Genomic DNA, 27,205 nt, shown 5'->3' on the forward strand with positions numbered 1-27,205 from the left:
TTGAAAAGATGCCTGCGATATAATCTCGTTAGAAAAATATTCTGAAGGAGTGGAAAACAAAACCCTCAGGCCTATGTTACTTTCCAACAAGGAGAAGTGACTTTCTGAGAAGGGCTGCCTGGTTAAATGGCCATCAAGCAAGGCTGGACTCTGCTGTGGTGGCTTAATGGGCTTCAAAAGTGGCAAAAATATCAGTGAATTTAATAAGAGTCAATATTAGTGCAAATTAACCACTTACCCAACTTAATAACTCAATATATATGCCCCCAAATTTTTTTGAAAATCAAATTAAAAAAGCTTGGTTACACTCGTTCAAAGTAAACAGTCAAGAGACTCTTTTTTGGTTTAACAGTAACTAAAATTTATAATTCACTAAAAACTAAAGTGTTAGTATCACAATTTGGCAGTGCATGATAGAAAATGATCTTCAATTAAAAATCTATTGCAGAGTGCAAAAATATAAAAAGAGTTCAGATGTGTGAAAAAAATGAATATGCTTGAAAAAGCTCAAATATTTCTACCAGAAAAAAATTCTGCTTCTATGCTTAATCAGTTCTTTGGAACTTACCAGAAAACAAACTCACAAAACCAAAACTATAGTATTCAAGTAGGAAAAAATTTGGTTTCAAAGTACCCATTTTTCTGATTTGTAGAAATGTGTACCTGTTAAGTGTTTGTTTTGAGATGGAACTTGCAACCATCCTAGCAACAGTGAATGAGATGACTTTAGCACAAATCTGTTGAGTCATAAAAATTTAGGGGAAATAGGGAGTAGGCTAGAAATGAGTGTGCTCAGATCTGCATTGGAAATGACCCTTGGCTGACCCGAGACCTTGAGCCTTCAGTTAGGATGTCTGAAGCACACAGCACTAATAGATGTACGCATTCTCAGGAGGACCCGAGATCCGAATGCCTTGAAAGGTGGAGAAAGGGGGGATGGAAAGCTGAGTCATAGAGTCCTGTGGGGAGAGCACCCTAGGGAGGAAACTAATTAAGGCCTACCTCACCATGACCACTGTCGAAGGGATCACTGAAGGATCCCCCAGTCACTCTGATCTAGCTGCTCCATATTCATGCTCCCATCACACACAGGTTTCTCCCCATTTTGTCTTTTCCAGATTGCACAGAGCAGAGCTTCGACTACCCTATGTGTCCCCCGCCCCCAACTACCCATAAATTGTACGCAAATAAACATACAGTGTGCTTGCTATGAAAACTCAGCTTCAAGGCAAATCCCCTAACCTCCTCTTTGATAACTAAGCAGTTGTATGGAGACATTCTAGAGCCTGCCCCTCCCCCACTCCTGCCTTCCTGCCATGTCAGGAAGAATGGTACTTTCCTAAAAGGACAGAAATGGCCCTTTAACCTAGTAAAGGCCAACCACCATTGTATGGTCAGAGGTTCACATCCTCCGACCAACATGGTCAGTGGATTCAGAAATCCTTGAATTGTGTCTGAGTCTTTGAGGGAAAACAGTATCAGCGAAGGCAAGATGTTTCCAAGGCACAGAGTGAAACGTCAATGGAGCAAATATCTCACCTGAGGGGTTCGGGAGGAGCTGGGGCTGCTCGAGGCCGACGAGACCATGCTCACATTGGGGTTCATGCTCCGCTCTCTCTCGTCCTGGTATATACGATCCCGCTCCACTTCCGGCAGATTGAGGAAATTCTGCATGGCCCTCAGGTTTACTAAAAGAGACTGAGAGGCTGTCCGAGGGTCTTCTTCCTTACGCAGAATCTCGGACAACAATCCCTGATTAAATGGAAAAAGAAAACAGGGCAAGTCATGTCTGCAGGTGAGTGTGCAGCGTCCTCTTCTGCCCCTCCCCCTTAGTCTAGTGTAACCAGCTGGCTGTGATGTCCAGAACCTCAGTCTAATTCCTGAGGGTTCTCCAGCAGGAAGATTTTGTGGGAATGTGCTTGCCTTCCGGAGGCTGTGCCTTATTTTGGACTGTTCTATTCTGACACTTTATCATCACTGTAATAATCGTCAGTGTGCAGAGATGCCAGCTAGCAAGGTAGGTGCCTGGGAAGAACTGTGAAACTGCAGTTACCACCAGGTGCCTCCTACAAGTATTTCAGGAACTGCTAGAACTCTCTGCTGGAAACTGGGAACACTTGGCAGTCCTGCTCAGCTTTACAAATCTGCCAAGTTTGGTAAATTTAGTTCCGACATTTAAACAGCATGGGAGATTTACATTGATTTAAAAAAAAAAAGTTTGGCTGAATTTCTGTTGACCGGCCACTGTTTTCAATATAGATATTTCTTATGGCAGAAAAGAAAAGAAAAGACACAAAGTAAATGGCTACAATTTGCATTAACCCTCTGACAACTTCTCAATCTACACACATAACAGGTATCCTTGCATTTGTACCAGACGCACCGAAACTTTTTCATAAGATGCTCTCAGAGGGAAAGCTCTAATCCCACCATTAAAGCAATGGAAATGTAGGCACATCTGATGAGGGGAGAGAGCACACCATAACTATAGCGGGCGTAGAATGCCAGGACAGGCTCAGATCCTTTCTGAACACGTGATTCATCCAAACAGAAACCTTTAAATAGGAGATTAATGTTTTCATGGGCTCTGATGACAGAAAATTCACAAAGAAAAGGAAAATGCTGCCAAGTCTAGAGAAAAGTATTATGGACTGAAGAAAAGGGCTGGAGATCTGAGTAGGAATACTGGAGTACTTTGGGCAAAAGCAGATCTATTTCCATTCTACACACTTGTTAGATTATCACATGGAGTCATCACTTTCCATTCCCAGCTAACATCCCTTCTCAGGGCACTATGAGATCAGGACTAGGATTATCCCTCAGGAAGAGCTGGGATGTTAACCCCTGCATCTTAGAACAGATGGGGCAACCCCAAATCGTGAAAAGTAGATGTCAAAGATGTTTCCACTGAGGGGAATATGAATGCGAAGGAAATGCTATCAGATTTGAAATACATGGCTTAAATATAAAAATATTGGCTACAAAAGTAATATACCATCTCTGGTTGGCCAGAAATCTTCAGGGTAATGTAGGCAATTTTTAAAAATAAAGCAATGCATTAGGGTCCAGCCCCGTGGCCGAGTGGTTAAGTTCGTGAGCTCCACTGCAGCGGCCCAGGGTTTCACCAGTTCGAGTCCTGGGCGCCAACATGGGCACCACTCATCGGGCCATGCTGAGGAGGCATCTCACATGCCACAACTAGAAGGACCCACAACTAAAGATACACAACTATGTACCAGGGGGGCTTTGGAAGAAAAAGGAAAAAAAAAATCTTTAAAAACAAATAAACAAATAAAGCAATGCATTACAATACAGGGAAGCAAATGTCACTTATAGGAGTGTGCATCACACAGTTATCAGCACTGCAAGGAGGCGATCACCACTCCAAACCTCAGGTTAGGCAATGTTACTATAATGAACCTACGAGCAGTATGCCAACTCACAGTTCTGCAACTCAAGTGTCATGTGACTTTGATTAAAGAAGTCTTTATGACTGAGAATAAGATATGCCATACAACGAAGCTAGAAGAAATGTTAACAAGTGTGTGTCTGTGACATGCATGCCCAAGGAAAGGATAAGGTATGACGTGTATGTAAAAATACCCTACTGGTAAAATGATTCTAAGAAAATCCAGATTTCTTGTCATGCTTTTAGAAGCAACGAGTGAGAAACTTGTCTTCCACAAAAGGTTATACAATCTAGGTACTGATTCTCTTTCTGAAATTAAAAGTCAGTTCTGCCTTAAGTTATCCTAATTTCCACTTGCACTAAGAAACCTGAAATATTCATAATGGATTTGTTTCTAAGATAAAAATCTACAAATTAATACGTGGAGAAGCAAAAGAGAAGTGGACTTAAAATCAATACCAACAAGACACTAAAGATTGATATTTACCAAGTTTTCTTTAATGATGAACTCTGCACATAAAGAATGTGTTGGTCTCCTCCTCTCTCTCTTTCTCTCTCTCTCTCATAACTCTAGCATTTTAATAAATCTCAGACTACCAAATTTGGAGGAGGTGTAGGATCTATCTGGACATACTCTTTATGATAGTTACTACGATTATACTCAAGGCATCTCAAAGGCAAAGTCTGTAAACTTATTCTTCTGTGAAATTATTTTCACAAGTCATGGAGTACATTGTAGCAAAGACCTTGCATACAAAATAGTGAAATAACAAAAACTATTGTTCTAACAGACCATGGTTCAAAATCCTAAGTTTGTTCATTCCGAATCAATAAAAAAAAAAATCATTCCAAAGCATAATGTTTTTATTTGTTTCTTGTTTGGCTTGGTTTACTTTCTTTTCCAGATTGAAATTATGGAGTTCCCTCCCCTGCATTTTTTACATGTTGGACGACCTCATAGGGAAATGAATCCATCTCTAAGAAAAATGAAGACAAAGCATCCTTGAAGATGACTGCTCATCAGCATCGTTTCTGAAGTGAATCAGACACAATATTTGTATTTTAAGGGGCTGGTGGAATATACTGTTGCCTCTGTTTCATTTGCCTAATTGAAGATAAAGTCACAAACCAACAAGGTGGCTGGCACCACCTCCATGTATTACCCCAGAGAATGAGAACACTGTTCTAAATTATTTACTTAAAGCCTCATCTGTGTAGCTGTGGTCCCAAAGCAGATTCTTTTCACCTCAGACATTTTCAATAACAAGTGGCTAGCTTGTGGGCACAAGAAGAGTTTTAGTTGTTTTGTTGAGCCTTTTTCATTTTGGTTATTTATGCGCTTTTAACTATTTAACTGCAATTTAAAAAATATATAGTCCAAATTCTGCAGGCTCATAAATGTAAAGTGAGTTTATTTAGTTAGTTGAAAATCACCATAGAGGAAAAAAAATCAGAAGAAAATCTACAGCAGAACTTACACCACGACTCACCCCATCTAATTATCAAGATAAGTAAATGTTGATCATATTGAAACTGCCTTGCATAGAACATGAATTAATAATTTATCTCACATAAATATTTCTAAAGCCCTTGCCACTGTGTTGTCTGGCATTTTAATTATCAACCAGCCAGGCAGGAGGTGTCACTTGGACATTCCCATTATGCAGCCTGAGATATAGAGCATGTGGCATGACACTTGGGCACTGAAAAAAGGTGTACTTTTATGAATAGAAAGGTCATGAATATTGAGAATGTGAAAATTGAGGAAAATTAATAAATTAACCAGGATATTGCTTATTAAACTTTCATATGACTAACCATATTAAAACATATTGCAAGTACTGAGTCAAGTGGCCATTAAGTATTTTCCTCATCGTAGGCAACAGAGCCTTCTCGAGGGAGAGATTATAACAATTCCCTCAACAGAGTTAGCTGAGGTTATGTAAGACCAGGAAACATGTTGACTGAAAAGGAGTAGAGAGAGCATCTGCACAGGGTGGGAAGACACCTTGCACAAGAGCTCTAGGGTTACAAGTCACCGAAAAAAGAAGGGAGTCGGGCAGAAAGAACCTCTAGTCAGTCTTCTCCCTAGCCTTTCAATGGGGCATTTTGTAAGCTGCATAGTATTTCCAGCAGCAGCAAGGAATATATGAGGTTAGCAGAAAATTCGATGAAAGCAAAATAATTCAAAGTGCAAAACAAGATATAATACAACGCCATCTAGCTTGGTTGCTAATATAGGCTATCTCCACAGACAAAATAAAGAATTCGGGCTAATTTTTAAAATGAAAAATCGATGTACCTATTATTTCTAGTATTTTAAATAATATTTATTTATAACAAATTAAATGACCTTACAGTTTCCGAGTGTGCAATTTCTGTCAATGAGCTAACTTATTTACCTTGTTATGATTTCCATATTCAAAAATTTATATAGTTTGCCCCAAATTGTTAGTGTGCAAAATACATGCTGATAGTCAGAAATGTTCGGAAAACATTACCATGACTGGCTCTATAAAATTTACTTCCAAGTTTTTGCACCAGCCCTTGAGGCCTTGTCTGGGATGGGTGAGAAACTGCCTTTGATAGGCTCTTCATTTTAAAGATTGGCACCTGAGCTAACAACTGTTGCCAATCTTTTTTTTCCCTCCTTCTTTCCTGCTTTTTCTCCCCCAAATCCCCCCAGTACATAGTTGTATATTTCAGTTGTGTAGTCCTTCTAGTTGTGGCATGTGGGACACCACCTCAACGTGGCCTGATTAACCATGCCATGTCCGCGCCCAGGATCCGAACCAGCAAAACCCTGGGCTGCCAAAGCAGAGTGTGCGAACTTAACCACTCAGCCACAGGGCCAGCCCCCAGGCTCTTAATTCTTGAAGAGAGCAAAAAGAGAACCCAAATGGGGGCCAAGTTCTAGGAACACTGAGTCTGAGCCCCTCAGACCTCGCCAGGCCCCCTGCCCCCTCAGGGCTGACGGCAACAGTTAAGGTCATTACTCACTAGATTTTAACAGATATCCATTCCTCATCATTCTCAGACCTTAGGTAATTATCTAGATTAGGCTATATCTCCCCTGATTATCTAGGGAAACCCCAAATTCAATATACCTATTACCAAAGAATGACAGATCAGTCTATTAATTTATTTCTTACTTAAGACTTGGTACAAAGCTCAGAAAGGAATGAAAAGATTAATAAGACAGATTCTGCTGCCAAGGAGTTTACTCTATGATAGTTTATAGAAGCACAATGTAAAAGATGACAAGTGTCGTAAATTCGAGACCGAACTAGTGCCACTTCTGTTCAAAGGAGGGAGAAAGTCTTGCCAATTGCAGGACTCAGGAAAAATTTTGGAAGAGGCAGGACTTAACTTGGCTGGGATTTGAAATATACAAACATAGCACATGGATGTAGAGATAATGGGGAGACCAGCCAAAGGGGAGAGGGAGCGGTGGACTGGACAGGATTAGAACATTTGAAGCAAAAGAAAGAGCATGCCTAATCCAGACATAAACAGAAGTTTCTGTTGCTTTAAAAGCTTAAAAAAAAAGGAGTACAAAAACTGATAAAGTAGTAGGAGATATTTTGAAGTGAAAATAATACAGTCCACATTAATATAATTCTGAACTACTGGAGTATACACAAACTAACCAGCAAATATTACCCCCAAAATGAAGTGATATTAGATAATCTGTTCAGCCTTTTTGTCACCTGCAACAAATTAGGCTTTCAATATGCAAAACATCTTCCTTCCAGAAAAACAAATGATCGTGATTCCATTTAATTGTAATTTAATGAGGCATAATTTATTTTTTAAAGTGATATACACCAGGTGTGTACTGAGAGGAAATCGGCCCAGCCAAACCCCAGTGCTTCTCTTTGGAAAAAGCCTCCAACTCACCGGAGACTGTTTTATTTGTGTAAATTATATTTCTGTCTGTGGCAGGTGAAGTGGGACGTAGAAAGGGAACTTGCAAAGTGCACATATTTATTACAATACATATCTTTGAAGTAACTGAGCAAATACTTATCACACAAAGCAAACAATTTGAAAATGTTGGGCTCTGATCCGAATAAAGGCAGATATTAGAATACTGTAAATAAATCCCAAAGATAGCCTGTATATACAGCTGATTGCCACACTAAGAGTAAAAGCATATGCTTAACACTTCTTTAGAAACATTTAGACTGGTTATTTTAGAGAAAATAAGCCCTAATCCTGTCGCAATCTATCTTAATTATTAATTATTAATTGTTGGATGTACAAACAAAGTATATAAGCTCTTCTGAAATGAAGTCACATCTCTTAAGGATGTATCAATTGAAGCCTATTTAGTGAGCAGTACTGAGTCAGGAAATATATTTTAGTTCATAATTATATATTGCTTTAAACAAATAGTGTCAGAACCATCAGCAAAGTTAACAGGCACATATTCCCCCATTTTACAGACTAAGATTACAGAGGGTCAGAGGTGGAAGGGGCCTTGGCACTCACATGGTCCAACCTAGCATCCTGCCTCTGAACGTGACCTAGCTATCACATACTTCTCTTGGAATACAAAAAAGAAGTTCCCTCCAAAAGTATTCTTCACATTTCACCACCCCTTCTGCATGCTTATTTGTTAGTCTTAATTTTCACACAATTCTGAGATGTCTCGTCCCAGCTGACACGTCAGCCAAAATCGGGTCTCCTCATAAGAAAACCAGGTAATACCAAATGCCTGGTGCAATCACACAAAAATGAACTCTTAAATTGCAATGGTTAACGAAGTTAGCCAAAGCCGCGAAAGCAGCTGCACGGCTGTGGAAGGTATTGCGATCCCACCATCTGAAAGCAGCCCTAACAGTATCGGCTTCCTCCTAACCTCCAATCTCATTTCCTCCCAGACGCTCCTAGGAGGCATCTCCCCTCTGCTCACGAATATAAACAGGTTTCCCTGGGTCCCATATTCATAATCTATAACTCTACTATGAGCCTGACTGCGGATATTCATCTCTGTAATGCTAAAAATACTCACACCCTCCACCCTCCAGAGCATTGCTTAGCCACAAAGCCAGAGTACTTAGTCTGATTTGAATAAAAGGTATACAGGACACAACAATGACAATTTGATTTTTATTATTAAAGATGATGTGTTAAATCCTCAAAGAAAATGTCGTTATTGCATTAGTTTAATAAAACCTCTCTCTTTTATTACAATATTTCTTTATTAGGAAAGACAGCATATGCATGTGGCATTTTTGTAGGATGGGGGTGGATAGAATTGAGCATCTAAAGGGAATTAATGAATTCTGCAAATATAAATGCATATACAAAAGTAACATTTGCAGACAAATGTTGTTGCTGCAGAAAAGCATTCTGTAATGCACTAAGAGACTATGCATCTTTGTGTCTATTACCTACGCTGCAGTTGGCAGTCCTTCCTCTCTCCTTCGAACGCAGATGTACTGGTTCTATCTTGCACTTACGACACTTCTCAACTGTTAGATTGTGCTACTATGAACCCTTCTTCCTCCCATTGAACAGTAAACTCCCCGGGAGCAGAATCTGTCATTTAATGCTTAGTGGTTAGTTGGGGATACACAGGAATATAGGGCTCTAAGATGGCACCAAATGAGTATTTTTCCTTTTTCTGAGCAGTGGGAGTCCTATCTCTGCTGAACAGCCAGCAGCAGGCCCTGATGGACCACCATATTAAAAGCCTGACTCACATGTACTCAAGATCTTTGCATTCAACCTATTGAAAACAAGACAATGGAAACTGAAATTCTGGGCCATGCACATTCTACTTTAAAACAAATACTCTATGTACCCCAAATCTGAAATTTATTAAATGAAACACTACCCTCACTGACAGCTTTCTTTCCAGTGTATACAAGAGAAGTTCACTTGTGCCACCTGACACATCAGAGTACAGTAAGCATGCAACACCAAGTGAGTGGGTGCAACAGAACATTCTTGAAACCAAAAGTCTGCACTCTCCTAGCTGCAATCTCCTTGTCCAAGCCACACTCAAGCACGTACAACAGAAGAACTTTGCCAAAAACAGATTCCTGGCAACTTCCCTGTTTTTTACCTACCTAATCTGTGCAATGACAGGTGCAATTAGACAAACAGTCCCATCTTGTTTTCCTCCTTACCCCTTCCCTCCTTGTCTTTAGAAAGTCTGAGGTACTGGCATGGGGGGCTATGCACAGTCTAAGTCAAAATTTTCCAAACACATCAACACCAAAAAGCAAAAGCAAACAGAGAGCTGAACAGGTTCTCTTTGGAAACATGTTGCCAGTGGTGTTCTCAGCTCTGGGCACATACTTGGTTTCTACTAACACCTCAAGTACCTGGCACCACGACTATTACATTCACATAGTTCTGGGCCCTGCTTATTCCTAGTTTCCGGGAGTCTTCTGTGAAACAACGGTTGGCAAACTGCCTAAAAAATTTACTAGCTTTGGCTACTTTGTCAAAACATTGGCAAAAATAGTACTTCCCAAAAACAAAACAAAACAAACCAAAAACATACATTTATTGACTATTTCTATCTCAAATGTATCCAGTGCATTCAGATATAAAAAGTAAGCCAGTCGATTAACATACGCGTTAACTGTCCTAAAGCAAATGTAAAACGTTATTGTTTCCTGCTGATATATTTCTGCTTTAACTTCAATCACCTCCAGGGTCCAAAGCACCCGTTCTCCCACGGTACATACGACACATCACAGTACTTATTATACCACAACGGGATTACTGGTTTGAAAAAGTCTGTTTACTCCTTGCATCTCCTTAAAGAAGGAACTGTGTCTTTCATCCTCTGCTCCCTGACAGCAGAAATGACTGAGAACAAAGTGGTTATGAACGTGAGTTATGAAGTCAGAATTGCTGGGTTCAAAACTGGGCTTCAATTGGACAAGGATGAATTAATCTCCCTATGGCACAATTTCCTCACGTGTAAAATTGAGATGACTGTACTTCCCTCATGCCTAGCACAGTCTCTGAATGAATAACAAAGATTTGTTCAATGAATGGATAAATAGATACAAAACTGATATCAAAGTACAATTCTTATTTTAAATTTGCAGCTTCAAATATTCCAGGACCACCACTCATATTTTGCTAAATGTCTTCCCATATGGAAAGCAGAAAATACAAAGAATAAATTTTAAGAAGTTAGATAGCTCAAATTATTTGGGATAGAGGAGAATGTAAAGAAAAATATAACAAATTATATAAAGTAAAATGACTGCATGGATATTCAGGATAGCACCAAACTAAGATATTCATTTTATACTTCAGAAAAGTAAAACAACTTTTCTTTCCTAAGTAACTTTGTAGTCATTTAAAATAAACCTTAATCTGCATGACTGTTTAATAATTATTAGTAAATGATAAAATTCATTCAGTACATCGTAACTAACTTTTCTATAATGAAATGCAATTAAACAGATTAGAAAACACCAGAGTGCTTCATAAGTGGGACAAGTATTGTTTCATGAAGCCTTTTTTTTCTTTCAGGAAGGCTTTGTTTTAGAAATATACACAAAGATATAGGTGGAAATGAGATAGAGTTCAAGATAGACACACACACATGTGCAAGCAGACATACAAACACATGTGCACATGTGTGAGTGTGTGTGTCCCAGCTCATGATGTAGAAAGTATTTCTTTTTGGTGTTGGGTTTTGCAGTCAGAGAAGTTTGAAAGTAAATGCTGTAGTCTATAGTGACAATTTTAGGCATAAAACTATTAGATAGAGCTTAAATAACCTTGTAATTTCCAATTGACTTCAAATTGATTCAGTTATATTTTTCTCACAGCATTTCTGGCCTTTAAACTTAACTCACTTTATTTAAGCAAACACGCACTTAACTCCAGGCCAAACGGTCATCATTTCAATCAGTGGCCAGGAAAGGATCATTCCTTGTCTTTTATTACTTTAAATAAGCAATGGTGAAGAGTATACAAATGACAGGATCTAAAGCTAGTGTTTCATTGTATGTCTCCTTTACTTTTTAATTTTTTTAAATTAAAAAATTTTACTTTAAATATAAACATCACCCAGGGTTTGGGGAGACAGTCAGACAATAAAGCCATAGGCCTTCACGCTAAAAGCACAGGTCTCTACTGAGACGCACTGGAGGGGAAAGAAAACCCTTCCTGAGGATGGAGTCCTCTTATCTGTGTGACATGAGCTGATCATTCCTTGTTAGACAATAACGACAAAAGCTTATAAAACCATCACCAAAAGCCAATCTTTTTAGTAAAAGGGGAGAAGTCTGAATTTTCTAAAATTAGTTCAGTAGCTAATTTTTAAGGACACTGGCCACGGATGAAAGGAATAGATAGAACAGTGTGCTACCATGTTTGTTTCCTCTGATTCTTTGGGATGAGTTTTGTGAAGAAGGGGGGAAAAGTCTCCATATTTTCTTTTACATAAAATTTTCTATTTCAAGTGGCTTTAGAAATGGGGAGAGGGTTATATACGTTTGACAGCTGCTGAGTCAACCTTCTCTCTACCCAGAGCATATACAAAGCCAGTATCTCCTCCACGCTTTTTTGCTGAAATTGCCTAAAAGTTGCTAACTAATGATAGTCTTTCTATGTACAGGAGGAGCTAAAGTGAGACCACTATCTTAAGGACCATCCTTAAGCCATCTAATAACATTGAGACACTGCTATCCTGGGAGATATTAACATTATTACAATCTTTAAATCTATGAACTCAAGCCAGTGATTCTGAAATGAAAGAATGCCTATTTTATGAAGCAAGCAGGGCCATCTTTTCCTACTTTATTAATTTAATGTTGAAATCAAAAGAGGATATATTATTTGCTTCAAAACCCAATAACATGTTCATGCCTGATCTGCAGCATTTCATATTTATAGCCCAACTTTCAGTGGGTGGACTTCCTTTTTCTCACAGATTTCCTTGTCATTTTATAACCAGCTCACTGGACCATGGAGTCAAGACCCCTGGACTTACATTGTGTTCTATTCCTGTGTGACTTGCTGAGTGCCTGTAACACTGTTGAATACTGAGAAATAATGATAACTGAGACCAAAGGTTGGCTGAAAAAGAATTCTGAATATCTTGGGGGTCAAGTTTTCTACAAGTAGAAATTGTATGTATAATTAAATCATGCCTGTCTTTGGCTAACCATATGTATAAATCAAACAAAGGACTTAAAAGAGAAGTTTCTGCCCCAAAAAACTGACTGCTAATACACTGAAGCTCGGACTCCCAAATATTTCAGTTAAGTTTTCATTTTGTTGCTACACATCTCTTCCTGACTGTACCACTTCAAAATATAATGTTTAGCAAGTCCTTAGACATTTTTAAACTTAATAATATGGGTGTGCATATATGATAAACACTGTGCCAAAAAAGCATAACAGCAAAACCCATGTCATTTCACACAAAGACATTTACATTTCTAGCTGTTGACCTTACTGCCAACTTTCCTGATACATCATTCAATCTAATTTTCCAATCTGTTGAAAACATTCTCCAGTTGCTGAGTGACTTCATAAATTATATTTATGACCCTGGCCTTAAGTTTCTTCAACTGATTTGGCTTTCATGAGTAAACGGCAGACTTTTTTGCAAAGTCTCATAAAAAATAAAAAGTAATCAACCAAGTGAGTTCCCAAAGGATTTTTAGAATCCTCTTCTCTGTCAGACAAGACCAGGATGAACAGCTTTCTCAAGCAAGGGTTTCGACAAAAGGTTGCAAACTGGGTAACTCTTTTTCGTCAAAACTGAAGAAGGAGAAAGACACCAAATTAGAGACCTACTGTTACAGAAGAATAGCACGTTTTGCAAAACACATCTGTGCTTCCACAGAGAACATGTTGCTAAGAATTGGCTCAGGAGAGCTACCTGAGACACAAAATGAACATGAACTTTCTGAGTTATGGCATAATTTGTTAGATGGAAAAAAAAAAGTATACTACATAAATAATGAATGTAGCCAAACTTCTTATTGCTGATCCTTGTTTAAGAATGTTTCCTGAACCCCACCATAAGGTGAGGGGACAGTGGTGCAGAGAAGGGACAAGGCTCGCACCTAATTTCCCTTTTTGGGCATTCTAATGCTCCCATTCATACCTGGCAGGGCATCCGTTCCAATGGATTTAGCCTAGTTTGGATCAAAGCTTCCTCTACTTCATTTAACAGATTTGCTGAGACGGAAGGTCTCAGAGGAGAATGGATGTTAGTAAATGGGGGATTCTGAACATATGAATATGTAGGTCATTGGATTTTTAAATAAATTAGAGAATAGTTTATCTATTAAGGAAGATTCGCTGTACATATTTTATGAAACCATGCTTATTATAGGTCAGTGGACATTGCACAAGTATCCCTTGGTAATATTAAGTCTTTTAAAACACCGTGAGAAACCTTTTCGTACTATCATATGCCTCTGATTAATTTTTTAAGTCCATAAAGTGACAAGGGGCAAAAGAACGTTTCAGGTTAGGATTCATAATCAAACTGTCGAAACGCAAAGAAGTAAACTTAGTAAATAGCCAAGTAACTTATTTCACGTCCATAGGCCAAGTAAGTAAAAGTATGCTAACACTAAATAAATTCAGAATATAAGCAAGGGAAAACATATATGCAAAAAAACAAAAACCTGACCGAGCACTGGTTCTATAACTTCTCAAAACTATTATTCCTCCAGATACCATCTGCCTCACTGACAGAGCCAGGGCCAGGGAGCAAAGCTGCTCTGAAACTCACCAGAACCACGTAAGTCACTGTTGGGGCTCAGTAAGGATGGTTTCTATTGAAGTCAAGTTTGGGAGACCTCATAGGGCCTCAAATCAAGGTCTGTTTGTCTCATTCTCTCTCTCTCTTTCCTTTCTCTTTCTCTCTCCCCACATTCAATATCCACAAGTAAATCTGGCCAATATCAATATCATACCATTGAGTTCAGGGGGCTCATTTTAAAACAAGCATAGTGATAATATTTTCAAAAGACAATAATACAGTAAAAAAATTTGTACAATTCTATACTATTCCTCTAACAACATCTTTCTTATGATTTATTAACAATAGTAGCATTTTTAAAGAAAGAAGTACAGTAAAGATTTCTATACTATTTCCATGACAGCATCTTGCTTTAAACTTGTAAAGGGAGTAGGCATAAAATTGAAGAGATCTTTTATTCAAACTACCACCCCATGGTATAAGCAAATGCCATCTAGGCTAGCAATAGCATTGATGGATAACCTGGGATAAAAAGCACAGCCTGAGATGAAGATTTATTAAGGAAGTACTTCCGGGGCAAACTGGTGAAGGAGTGGGAGAAGCATGACAGGGAAGGGAAGAAACCCAAGCAAAGCCCCAGCCTCAGCTTATCCTGCAAAGAAAGCTCTGGAGTGGAAGTCACACGGCAGAGCTGTCCCTACTCCAGGAGGCAAGGAGCTGGGCTAACAGACATCAGTGAAGCATTTCCAGCTCTCTGTCAGTGTGAGCAAAGCAAAGCCCAGTAGCCTGAGGAAAGTCCTTTGAATGAAAAGCCAACCAGGAGATACTAGATTTTACAAGTAAAAGCATGAGGTGGGGAGGGGGCAAGGTGGAGCATCAAAAGCAGAGCAGGCATGTTACCTGCCTTGGCTTCCCCTGGTGTACTGACAATACCACATCGCTTTATGACCATAGGTAACAGAAATGCTTAGAAATGTATCATAGGATTGACTGAATATTGATGACCCGATTGGCAAAAGACTGTCTATCTCTAACTCCAGTAGAAGTTACAACTTCGTCATGAAGTGTGGGTAGGGTATCATTTTATCAAACAAATGCATTTTATGTTTTTAAAAGACATAGTGATTAAAATAAAAATGTATTAAAAGTAAGCTCTTGGAAAAATAGCTCTATTCCCTTAATTATGTTATTTAACATCACCAAATGACATAGTGCCAATGGATCAGATATACAAGGTAATTAATAGTTTCTGTTTGGAGAACTGGCATTTTCAAATGTTATTTATTATGAATTTGAGTTTTTCATCTGGAAGTCTTTAACACAAAAAACTAGGCTGATATGGGCTTTTTTTTTTTACAACTCTAGCTTCATTGACAAATGTTGTGCATGTGATTCTGTTTTACACACACATACACACACACTCACACACACACAAATTGCTAGATTTGTTCTTGGTCCAATCAAGTACAAATACAGGAACACAAACTGTAACATGACAAAATATGTCAAGTGCTTTTTATTGAATTTGATAATAAGTGAATAATAGAGATCATGAACTATTTTTGGAATATATTCAATGGACTGAGAATATGCTACATATCAGGAAAGCAACTGAGTATAAGACTGATATTGGCCTTAGGTGTCTGTGAGAAATGAATGGTTCTAGGGCCGGTCCGGTGGCTCAGCGGTTAAGTTCCCACGCTCCCCTTTGGTGGCCCAGGGTTCTCTAGTTCAGATCCCAGGCATGGACCTATGCACCGCTTGTCAAGCCATGCTGTGGTAGGCATCCCACATACGAAATAGAGGAAGATGGGCACAGATGTTAGCTCAGGGCCAATCTTCTTCTGCAAAAAGAGGAGGATTGGCAGCGGATGTTAGCCCCGGGCTAATCTTCCTCAAAAAAAGAGAATGGTGCTAACTCTATTTGCTTTGAGGAAAAAAAAAAGTTGAGATTGTTTTCTATCCAAAGACTAACATGCATTTATGTTATTATCCATAAAGTTAATTTATATTTGTTTATTATAGCTGGCAAATTATTATATAACCCATAAACGTCTGATTCCACTCAAAAAAGCCTCAACATTTGGAAAATCCATGGTTGGTTTCATGGGGCATAGTACACCACATTTTCCATTTAACAATGCTGCTGGTGAAACCCAGCTGTCCAGCCTTGCTGTTAGTGACTACAGTATATACAGCAAAAACAATCTGCCTGCTGACCTCCGGCTTAAGTTCAAACTATGTCATTCTGTCAATACCATCTACCTTGATTAGGCTGGGCTTTATACACAACAGGTTATGATCCCAGAGGGATGAAAAGCTTTCCCAAATTAAAAGCAGAATTTTAAAAGGAAATACTCATACATTCCTATGCAGTTTCCATTTGATATCCTCAAGGCTGGCCCACGAACTCAAGCTCATGTTGATTGAAAGTGAATGTTTCTTTCTGGGTGTAGCCATCTTACAAATTTAACGGCAGGAGGAAAATAATAAAACGTGTTCCATGCTTCAATTAGACCTTTTATAACTTGGCACTTGAAAGACGGCAATGCCAAAGAAAAGTCATTAATCCATAAAAATAGACAAAAGAGTTGTGCAGGAGAAGACAGACCTCCAGGAGTCTAGAGCCTTGGCAGAGCGTTCCCTCACACCAACACGGTCTGTCTTTTGTCTAGCCTCATTGTGAGTCTTCTCTCATGCGTCACGCTATTTGGATAAAATATATTCTGTATTTGATTCTAAAATCCAAAGTAATACAACCATGCTTTCAATTTTATTCTTAGCCAATGGAGCTATATATATAACCAGGCAATAAAATGTTGGCTAGCCATGAAATGCCTATTCATGCACATGAATGATAGATGAAAGAACACACACACACACAGCACGGCAAAATACAGACTAAAAGATGCATCCTTCCACTTTGCATTTTCCAATAGTATGGAATGGACTTGCTCAAAAGGACCAGAGCGTTTCATAACCCCAGTCCAGATAAAGTGGGCGCACAAATACTGCCTGAGTACTTTGAGTCACATGAGAAAAGCAGTGGAGTGATGTCTAGAACACGTGCAGACCTCTGTGAACCTCCAAACTCATTTTCAAATGATGTAAACAGACTCTGTCAATAATAGAATGTATAAATTAGCTAAGAGTCAAGGGAGCAAGAGACTTCACCCCTCTTGGTCTCCTGCCATACCTAATCTGTCAGCACCAAACCTCAAACAATCCCACTGTGTTTCTTCCCTGCTCCCACTCCTGCAGTTCCAGCGCTGCTGAAGCCTGTTCCCAAACCACAGTGGTTGGTTCCATCACTAGCTTAACTTCAGCTGAGGCCCCAACTACCTCACAAATCCTTCTATCATGAATTGACTTGCTATCACATTCAAACAGTCAACCCATTTCTGGCCTCCCTTTCAACACCAAATTTTGGAAAGAGTAATGTGCAGCGCCTGCTTCTATATTCTCACCAGTTAATCACTCCTTAACTCCTAAATTCTGGCTCCTGTGTTCACCACTCTAATGAAATTATACTCTAAGTTTGCCAAAGATCTCTCCCAACCAATTGCCAAATTTCACGGCATGGTTTCGAGCGTCTCCCTCCCAGACATCTTCGCTTTCTACACATGGACAAGTCTCAAGTCTGCCCCTGTCCTCCACGGCCTTACTACTATCTCCTTATTCTTCTATCTCCACGTGCCCCCATCTCCCTGCAATTTCTTCTGTCTCTTTTCCTGGTGGGAGCAGTGGTGATGGTTTCTCCCCATCATCCCCCAAATCTTTAAATCTCAGGCTCTGTGAATAAACTTCTAATTTCTTTCTCTAGCCTTGACAACTCTTCTTAGCACCAAACTCCTGTTTCCAATGAGTGCTGCACATCTTCACTTAAGAAATCTGCCAGCACTTCAAAGTCAAGACAGCCCAATCTAGAATAATCACTAAACCTGACTCCAACCATTTCTTTCAGCATCCTCCGTGAGTCTCTGAATAATCGCAGCTTTATGCTCAGTCACAGGCATTATCTTTACTCCCTTCCTCCCTGCCCATTCAGCTGGTTGCACTTTCCATCAACTTTACTTCCACGATGCTTCTTGACTCTGTACCCTCTACTCCACTGCCACCAGCCTACTTCAGAATTACTACACATTTCAGCTGGACATTTACGGCAGCCTTCTAAATGATATTCCTATCTTCTTGCTATCATAAGGGGGGAAAAATATTCCTAAGATCCAATTCTGATTATTGGGTCAAAGCATATTCCCACATGAAACCTTCAGTGGTTTCCAGCGCCTATTAAATAAAGTTTAAAGTTCTTAGAGTGTCCCTAAGACTTTTTTGATCTTTTTCTCTCCCTAAGTTTCATTATCTAGCTTTACTGTCAACTACCAGCTATTCCTGCATTTTTCTAACTCAACACTTGTCTCATGAATTCTTTTAGCCAAAAATACCCTTCTTCTCCATCTTTGCCTGTTAAATTTTATTTATCCAGCAACCTAATACTCAAGTCAGTTGTTTACATATGTGCTGGCCCATGATCGTTTTCATCTTTGCATCTGCACAGAGCTTAGCTTCCTGACTTGCACATAGTAGGGTGGCTGAACTTAAACCCACTGTCTTCCTAAATACTCACCATATTCATTCTACTGTAAGTATTCCTTAGCCCCGACTCCTCAGGAACAGCCACTACAACAATTGCTTACACTCTCCTACACTATTCACCTTACTTCACACCTTTAGTTATCTAGGTACATTTTTTTCACTACTAGGTTGTTAGCTTGTTGAGATTAGCACTTTTACTTTTTTGTTACTCATATACAGGCTAGATTAATGGTTCCCAAAGTATGGCCCCCAGACTAGCAGCATCAGCATCACCCAGGACCTTGTTAGAAGTACCAATTTCTGGGCACCACCTCAGACCTACTGAATCAGAACTTCTGGAATGAAGCTCAGCAATCTGTGTTTTAACAGTGTTCCAGATGATTCTGATGCAGCTAAAGTTTAAGAACCACTGGTGGAAAAGAATGTCTTACTTATAAGCAGCCCTCAATAAAATAAGACATACATAAATAATTTATTCTTTTATCTTTAATATTATATTGGCATATAATTCCCCTACAAAAATAAAGATACAGCCATGCGTTGCTTAACAACGGGGATACATTCTAAGAAATGTGTCACTAGGAGATTCTGTCATTGTGCTAGCATCAGAGTGTATATACACAAACCTAGATTGTATAGCCTACTACACAACTAGGCTACAGGTACTAATCCTAAGGGACCACCACTGTATGCGTGGTTTGCTGTTGACCATAACGTCGTTGACCATACGTCTTTATGCGGCACAGGACTGTATAAGTAAACTATCTATTACCACTTTATCAATATCTTAAATATAATGTATATTTTCAAGAGCATATAAAAAAATTATTGAAATTATAACATATAATGATACTCTTTTTATAAAGTTCAAAAACAAGGTAAATAATAGATTGGGCATGAATAAATAGTTTTAGAACTAATTTTTAAAAAACAAGGCAATGATAACCACAAAATTCAAGATCAAAGTTACATCTAGGGTAAGGCAGATCGAGAAGATGAGAGAGGAGAGGAGCACATGGACAGAGCCAAGTCACTGGTTACATTTTGGGTCTTGAGTTGGGTGGTGGGTTTTCAATTAATTAATTATGGTCATGCATGGATCAATGGTGATAGTATTTCATGAACTAAGGATTATTAAGTAATCTAATTCTATGTGCTCTGAGATCCATAAAAATTTCTTAAGAGATAAAAAGGATTTAATATGTGTCACAATCCTGTCCCTAGTATTATTCTTAACCACCAATTATCAGGCTTAACGCTAATTGTACCTGTGTGCGGTTGAATGCTACTCTTGCAAAGACAGCTTGGGATACGCTGGCCCTCTTCAGCTCGTCTCTGACTTGCTGGTAGATATCTGGAGAGACTTCCACAGAAGAGTTGGTTGGCTCCGGCTTAACTGCTCTGGGAATGGGCGGATGGTTCAGGAACTGCTGGTTGATGGCTTGAGGATGCTGGTGAGCCAGGAGCCGGCTAACAGCAATCTGTTGGTTTATCAGATGGGCCATAGCTATTTGCTGCCTGACAAGTTGTGGACTAAGCTGGGGAGAAAGAAGACCAGGGCTCATGATGGGCTGTAACGCGGGCACTTGGTTTCGGATTGGAGTACTGTGGTGGATTTGGCTGTGAGGAGACTGTTCGTTGGTTTTCCCCAGGGATGCCAGCTGGTTCATATTTGGTAAATGCATTGGACGCTGGCCCAGAACACAATAGTCTGAAAGGTTTTCTCGTTCCACTCTTTCCACTGTTGAGATAAAAATGATAATTCATTTTTATTGGTATAATTCGTTGCTAATATATGTAGTACTGAATTATCATGGTTTTTGTATATTAATGACATAGACATTTTTTCACACCTAGCTGGAAGCCTCAGCATAAAATGATCTTGTAAAATATTACAATAATAGATTCTTTCATAGGTGATATGAAAGCAAAAATTATTTGCCACTTCAGTCTTAAATTCCTAAAAGTAGGCATTTTATTGAATAGCCAAGACAGAAACCGCTAACCATTACAAACTCTAAATCCTCTGATATTCCCAATCTCTATCATCTCCCTCATCACCCTCTGCTATAAAAACACCAGCTGTTCTCATCTTCTGCAGTTTGTGGTTAATGGTGTAGTTCACGGTTAACAGGAAATGACAAGGACAACATCTCCTGCCAAATTAACTGCTACCTGCTAATAAAAACCTCACATAAATACTATTATACAACTATGGAAACATTCATAGAAAATGTCTACCACATAGTATATCCTTTTACCTACTCACTTGCTTTCTTCTTTATAAGAACATTTCTTTTAGAAATGGATATTTTAATGATCGTAATATGCACCAGGATAAGAAAAAAGCTCACAAAATCAGTAACATTTGCCTTGACCTCCTATTAAATAAGATGCTCTCCCTCTCCAGGTTATCTACTTTATTACATTCCATTGCATTCTAGCAAAGATTGAAGGAATAACCCTGAAAGGGAGAGGAAAAAGAAAGTGAATATCCTATATGTTCAAACATGAGGCAGATTTTTTTCTTCCCCCAAGAATATTTCTCAGGAAAGAAGGAGTCACTTCATAGTCAAATCTTCACCTAAATCTTTGTATTACTTTACCGTATAAAACAAAGGCTTGTTTGGAGAAAACACATTAGGCTGAAACAACTTCCATCATTACTAGTTTTAAATACTTACAGAGATAATCTAAAAAAATCTGTTTTTTAAAACAAAAATTCCAAACAAATTTAGTAATTATTTCTTACAATTGTAAATGTTAGATATGATTATGCAAAACCTTATTAAGATAACTTTAAAGAGCACTACTTTGGGAGGTTACGTGCTGGAGATCAAAAGAACTCATCCATAGGACAAATTTTAAAATAATTGCTCCCCAATATGGAAATAGTGTTTGTAGTTTTGCATATACTTTACATTGACAGAACCATATTTGAATCAAAAAAGTACTGTCTCATTTGTGTATTTTTGTTTTTGTTGCCCTTGCATGAGGAGACGTATCCAAAAAAGTATTGCTAAGACCGATGTCCAAGACGTTACTACCTATGGTTCTCTTCTAGGTGTTTTATAGTTTCAGGTCTTATATTTAAGTCTTTAATCCATTTTGAGTTGATTTTTGTATATGGTCTGAGAAAGTGCTCCAATTTCATTGTTTTGCATGTACTTGTCCAGTTTTCCCAATACCACTTATTAAAGAGACTGCTCTTTTTCCATTGTGTATTTTTGCCTCCTTTTTCATAGATTAATTGACCATATATGTGTGGGTTTATTTCTGGGCTTCCTATTCTGTCCCACTGATCTATGCATCTGTTTTTGTGCCCATACCATACTGTTTTAACTACTATAGTTTTGTAGTATAGTTGAAATCAGGCTTTTGCACAGAAAAAAAACAAAATCCACTAAACAAAAAGGCAACCTATTTAAAGGGAAAATATATTTGCAAATAATACATCTGATAAGGGGTTAATATCCAAAATATATACAGAACTCATACAACTCAATATCAAAAAAACGAACAACCCAATTTAAAATGGGCAGAGGACCTGAACAGACTTCTTTCCAAAGAAGACAAAGAGATGGCCAGGAGACACATGAAAAGATGCTCAGCATCACTAATCATCAGGGAAATGCAAATCAAAACCACAATGAAGTACCATCTCATACCTGGCAGAATGGCTATTATCAAAAAGATAACAAATAACAAGTGTTGGTGTTGGTGAGGATGTGGAGAAAAGGCAACTCTCATGCACTGTTGGTGGGAATGTAAATTGGTGCAAACACTATGGAAAACAGTACAGGGGTTCCTCAAAAACAGAACTATCATATGATCCAGCAATTCCACTTCTGGGTATTTATCTGAAGAAAACTAAAACAGTAATTTGAAAAGACACATGCATCCCTATGTTTATTGCAGTATTATATACAACAGCCAAGATATGAAGTCAACCTAAAGTGTCCACTGGTAGATGAATGGATAAAGAAGATGCGGTAGATATACACAATGAAATATTACTCAGCCATAAAAAAGAACGAACTCCTGCCATTTGCAACAACAGGAATGAATCTAAAGCACATTATGCTAAGTGAAATAAGTAAAGGCAAAGAAAGAAGATTATCATATGATTTCACTTATAAGTGGAATGTAAAAAATCAAAACAAACAATCAAACAAAACAAAAGAGAAACAGACTGATAGATACAGAGAACTAATTGGTAGTCTCCAGAGGGGAGATGCTGGGGGGAAAGACGAAATAGGTGAAGGGGATTAAGAAGTACAAACTTCCAGCCATAAAATCAATAAGTCATGGGGATGTAATATAAAGCATAGGGAATACAGTCAACAATACTGTACGAACATTGAATGTGACAGTTACTAGTCTTATCAGGGTGATCATTTTGTAATGTATATAAACATCAAATCATTATGATGTGTAAATGAAACTAATACAATATTGTATGGCAACTATACTTCAATAAGAAAAAAAAGTACCGAGTCTCAAAAAAATTTAGGAGACATGATGTGTGCTGGAAAACTGGGTGAAATGACTCAAAACAGAGGATTTAGTAATGACAAAGATACCAGTGCCAAATCACACGTGAAGAATTTGAACAAAATCAATCAATGAACGGGGCTGGCCCCGTGGCCGAGTGGTTAAGTTCGCGCGCTCCGCTGCAGGCAGCCCAGTGTTTCGTCGGTTCGAATCCTGGGCGCGGACATGGCACTGCTCGTCAGACCACGCTGAGGCAGCGTCCCACATGCCACAACTAGAGGAACCCACAACGAAGAATACACAACTATGTACCAGGGGGCTTTGGGGAGAAAAAGGAAAAAATAAAATCTTAAAAAAAAAAAAAAATCAATCAGTGAACTGTAAGGGTGGGGAAAAGTCATATTTCTAAATTAATAATTTGTGAAATTTTAAAATACATACATGGAAGTAAATATATTAAAAATCTAAGCAGATATTTGACCACTTTATCTATATGTCTAAAGGTTTTATACATTTACAACTTATCATTGGGAAAATAGATAAACACCTATTTCTTGGGATCACCTTAAGTTCAGACATATACAGTACTTTTTCCTGCTTTTTAAAAAGCTGAATGATTGCTTAACTTTCCTATGAACCCCCAAATAAGTCAAAAGTTTACCTCAAATTTCTTTAAGGGGTTCAATTTCTAGCTTAATCCTTTCAATGCAATTCATTTAGTGTGTCACCTTTCCTTCATAAGGTTCAAGGTGAACAAATTTAATCTCATCTTCTAAATGCAAACATTTTTCAGTCATTGTATTAGTTAAACTTTAAGGTACACAATCTTGAAATCAAATAAGGTAATCTAACAGTTTCCACGGAACAGGAATTACTATTATAATTTCCTTATTGCAAGAAGAAGTAAAATGACCATGGACTGTTTCCAGAGTCAAGCCATGTTTTATAGGCAGAAATATTTGGTCTCAGGTGGACACTTGGTTCACTTTTGTTTCTTTATTCGCTTTTTAATTCAGCTAAAATAAAGACAAATTCAAAGATTAAATTACGTTTTCAGGTACTCAAGAAGCAAAAGTTTTATCTATTTTTTTCTACTTTAAAAAACATAGAATCATCCTCTTACAGCATGCATTCTTTGGCCATAAAGCTAATTTTCCAAAATTTCAGTATTTTCATTTTTTAGTGATTTAATTACATTTGAGTGATTTACTTTCTTGAGATATATCTAAATCACGTCATTAATAAAAAATACACTCCATTCACAGATCTAGTTGTAATCATGCACACAATTAAGCACAAATGTCAGAGCTCCGTGAAACCTATATGAGATGGTGGAGTAAGAATCCGAATAATGCCAGCCAATATTCCTTTACGATTATACATAAGAATTCTCCCTTTTCTTATGAGTTCCTAGATCCTTATAAATTCATAGCGTTAAGAACAGTGACTGTGGAGGTACACTTAGAGACACGTGGTGACACCAGGAAGCTCCAGCTCCTTAGTAAACCCCAGTGAAGGCACTGCAGGTACAAATGCCCACACATCCAGGCAGAGAAGCTGCCGCAGAGGTGCTGGGGGTGAGGGAAAGCCTGCCCAGTCCTAAGGAAGCAACTAGTTTTTGTGTTTCTCGTACTATCATTTCTTCACATTTTTTTTTCAAGAAAATGAAAAATCTGGATTATTACATGATAGCTCATAAGTTTTAAGTGTTGGCAACTAATTCCATTTTCAAAACACAATAAACACCAAACAAAACATTTCTGCAAAACAGATCCTGCCCATGGGCTGCCAATCTCAAAATTTTGCCTATGAGACTACAGACACTCCTTATGTTGTTAAAGAAAAAAAAATATTCAACAACACTTGTTAAAGGAAGTAAGGCAGACCTTATCCAGGACCTTCACAATAGGTATAAGGGCCATTGCAATGGGGTTTTATAGTGGGGGAGAGAGACGGGGCTCAACTCTGAATACAGCACAGGCAAGTGAGAATTTATAGCCAAGGAGCAGGTGGCGGACAGTGGGTGGAAAATTACTAAGAGGAAACATCAGGAGCTAGGGGGATTCTGGCTAAACCGACCTAACAGGATTCTTTGCTGAAGACAGACCAGGGCACTCAGACATCACCTGGGGGAGGTGGAAGATGAGGAACCCGATCAGATATCGAGGGTGATCAGATATTGAGACTGGGGGTCTGGTTAAACTGACTTAGCAGGGTTCTTGCTAAAACTGGATTTTACAAGTAAGTGAATAGATGGGCCTAGGAGAAGGTTCAGGAGCCTGACTTAAGTTTGGTCAAGCAAAAAATCTTTGTTAATGTTTTTCAGTCCCTGACATCTTTACCAGTAAAAGCCAAGTTATCTACTCCCAAGAATGAAGGAAGAAAAAAAAAAATCCTCATCCTGACTTTAAGAATGCTTAAAAATCAAATGCTTGGGGCCAGCCCCATGGCTGAGTGGTTCAGTTCCCGCACTCTGCTTCAGCGGCCCAGGATTTCACCGGTTCGGATCCTGGGCGTGGACACTGCACCGCTCATCAGGCCACGCTGAGGCAGTGTCCCACACAGCACAACCAGAGGCACTCACAACTAGAATATACAACTATGTACTGGGGGGCTTTGGGGAGAAGAAGAAAAAGGAAAAGAAAAAAGGAAGATTGGCAACAGATGTTAGCTCAGGTGCCAACCTTTAAAAAAGAAAAAATCAAATGCTCATCAACAGGCTGCACCTCCACTGACCAAGGCAGGGTATGGTTTCAGTAATGGTTTGAATGGATTTCGCCAAATTTGAAAAACTTTTTCATTTTTTCTCCTGCCAGTCTTATAATAATAACATCAGAATGCATCACAATGTACCAGCCTCCGTGAAAAAAACTGCAAGGAATGGAAAACCATTATCTAACCAGCTTCTGAGCTTCTGGGATTCCATTTAACTCCAAAGTAGGAGAGGCCTTTGCAGGCCTGTGTTAGAATTCCAGAGGCCCCTGAAGCCTCCCCAAGTTCACAGAGCTGATGTTCTAACCAAGAGCACCCCAGAACCATTAGCTATTCAATGCCCATGACCGGTGGCTGTGGTGGGCTCTTCACAGATGGGAAGGCTACATTCCTCCCCAGGGATTTATCTGGATTACAATGAAAAGATACTTGGTTCAAAAATCTCATTTTATCTCAAGCAATTTTACCACATTCAGAAAGTCAAGTATTTATTTTAATAATCGCAAATCCTTGAGATATATATATTAGGTGGTTGCAAGAACATTTTCAATACCCAAATATATATATATAAATCTTGTCTTATATTCCTATCTGGTGCCTAGTTTTTGTATTGTCATTTCTTTACTGCAATTTGGGTAAATAGCTTTTCAACTGTTGGGAAAGACGTACAGTATACTTGTTGCAAGGAGAGATTTCTAAGCCAGACTGCTGGCGTTTCAATCTCAGCTCTGTCACGTGGTAGATGTGTGACCTTGGGTAGGTTACTTACCTTCCCAGTGCCTTAGTTTCCTCATATATTTAATGTGGGCCAATAATTATGCGTTCCATGAAGGATTATTGCACAGATTAAATGAGTTATTATATGTCAACAGTCCCTGGCCTGTGCAGTATTTACCATTGCTATCGTATTCACCTTGTCTGTGTGCGTGTGTGTGCACGCGCACGGGTACAGATAGAGATGGCTGGACATACACGGTACACTTCAGGTCTGTGTTTATGTCAGAAATACTCAAAGTATGGTCCTTGGACCATCAATATCCATATCACCTGGAAGACTGTTAGAAAGACAAATTTCTCCAAATCAGAATCTCTTAAGAGTTCCTATGTACACTAAAATTCCAACGAGTCTTAGGTACACTAACGTTTTAGAGTTAAGTCTATATCATCTTGCTTTTATTTATTGTCTTTTGAGATTACACCAGGTATTTAGAGCTGCGGGGTGATTCTTTATGCTGAAGTTTATCACTGTTCTATACTGTCTTTGCTTTTATGTTGATGTCTTTTGA

General features: G+C 38.6%; 1 protein-coding gene across 18 annotated transcripts in view; it reads right to left on the reverse strand.

Moving 5' to 3' along the window:
* The window catches only part of SATB2 (SATB homeobox 2), a 197,987-nt gene that overhangs the window by 53,335 nt on the left and 117,447 nt on the right, over positions 1-27,205 (reverse strand). For all 18 annotated transcript variants that reach the window (XM_070242105.1, XM_014732597.3, XM_070242107.1 and 15 more), the window contains 2 exons: positions 19,982-20,454; positions 1,540-1,752 (listed from right to left, as the gene is read on the reverse strand). In XM_070242105.1, coding sequence (XP_070098206.1) covers positions 1,540-1,752; positions 19,982-20,454 — 686 coding nt within the window. The remainder of the gene's footprint in view (positions 1-1,539; positions 1,753-19,981; positions 20,455-27,205) is intronic.

This window comes from Equus caballus, chromosome 18 (genome assembly GCF_041296265.1).
Source record: "Equus caballus isolate H_3958 breed thoroughbred chromosome 18, TB-T2T, whole genome shotgun sequence".
Lineage (NCBI taxonomy): Eukaryota > Metazoa > Chordata > Mammalia > Perissodactyla > Equidae > Equus > Equus caballus.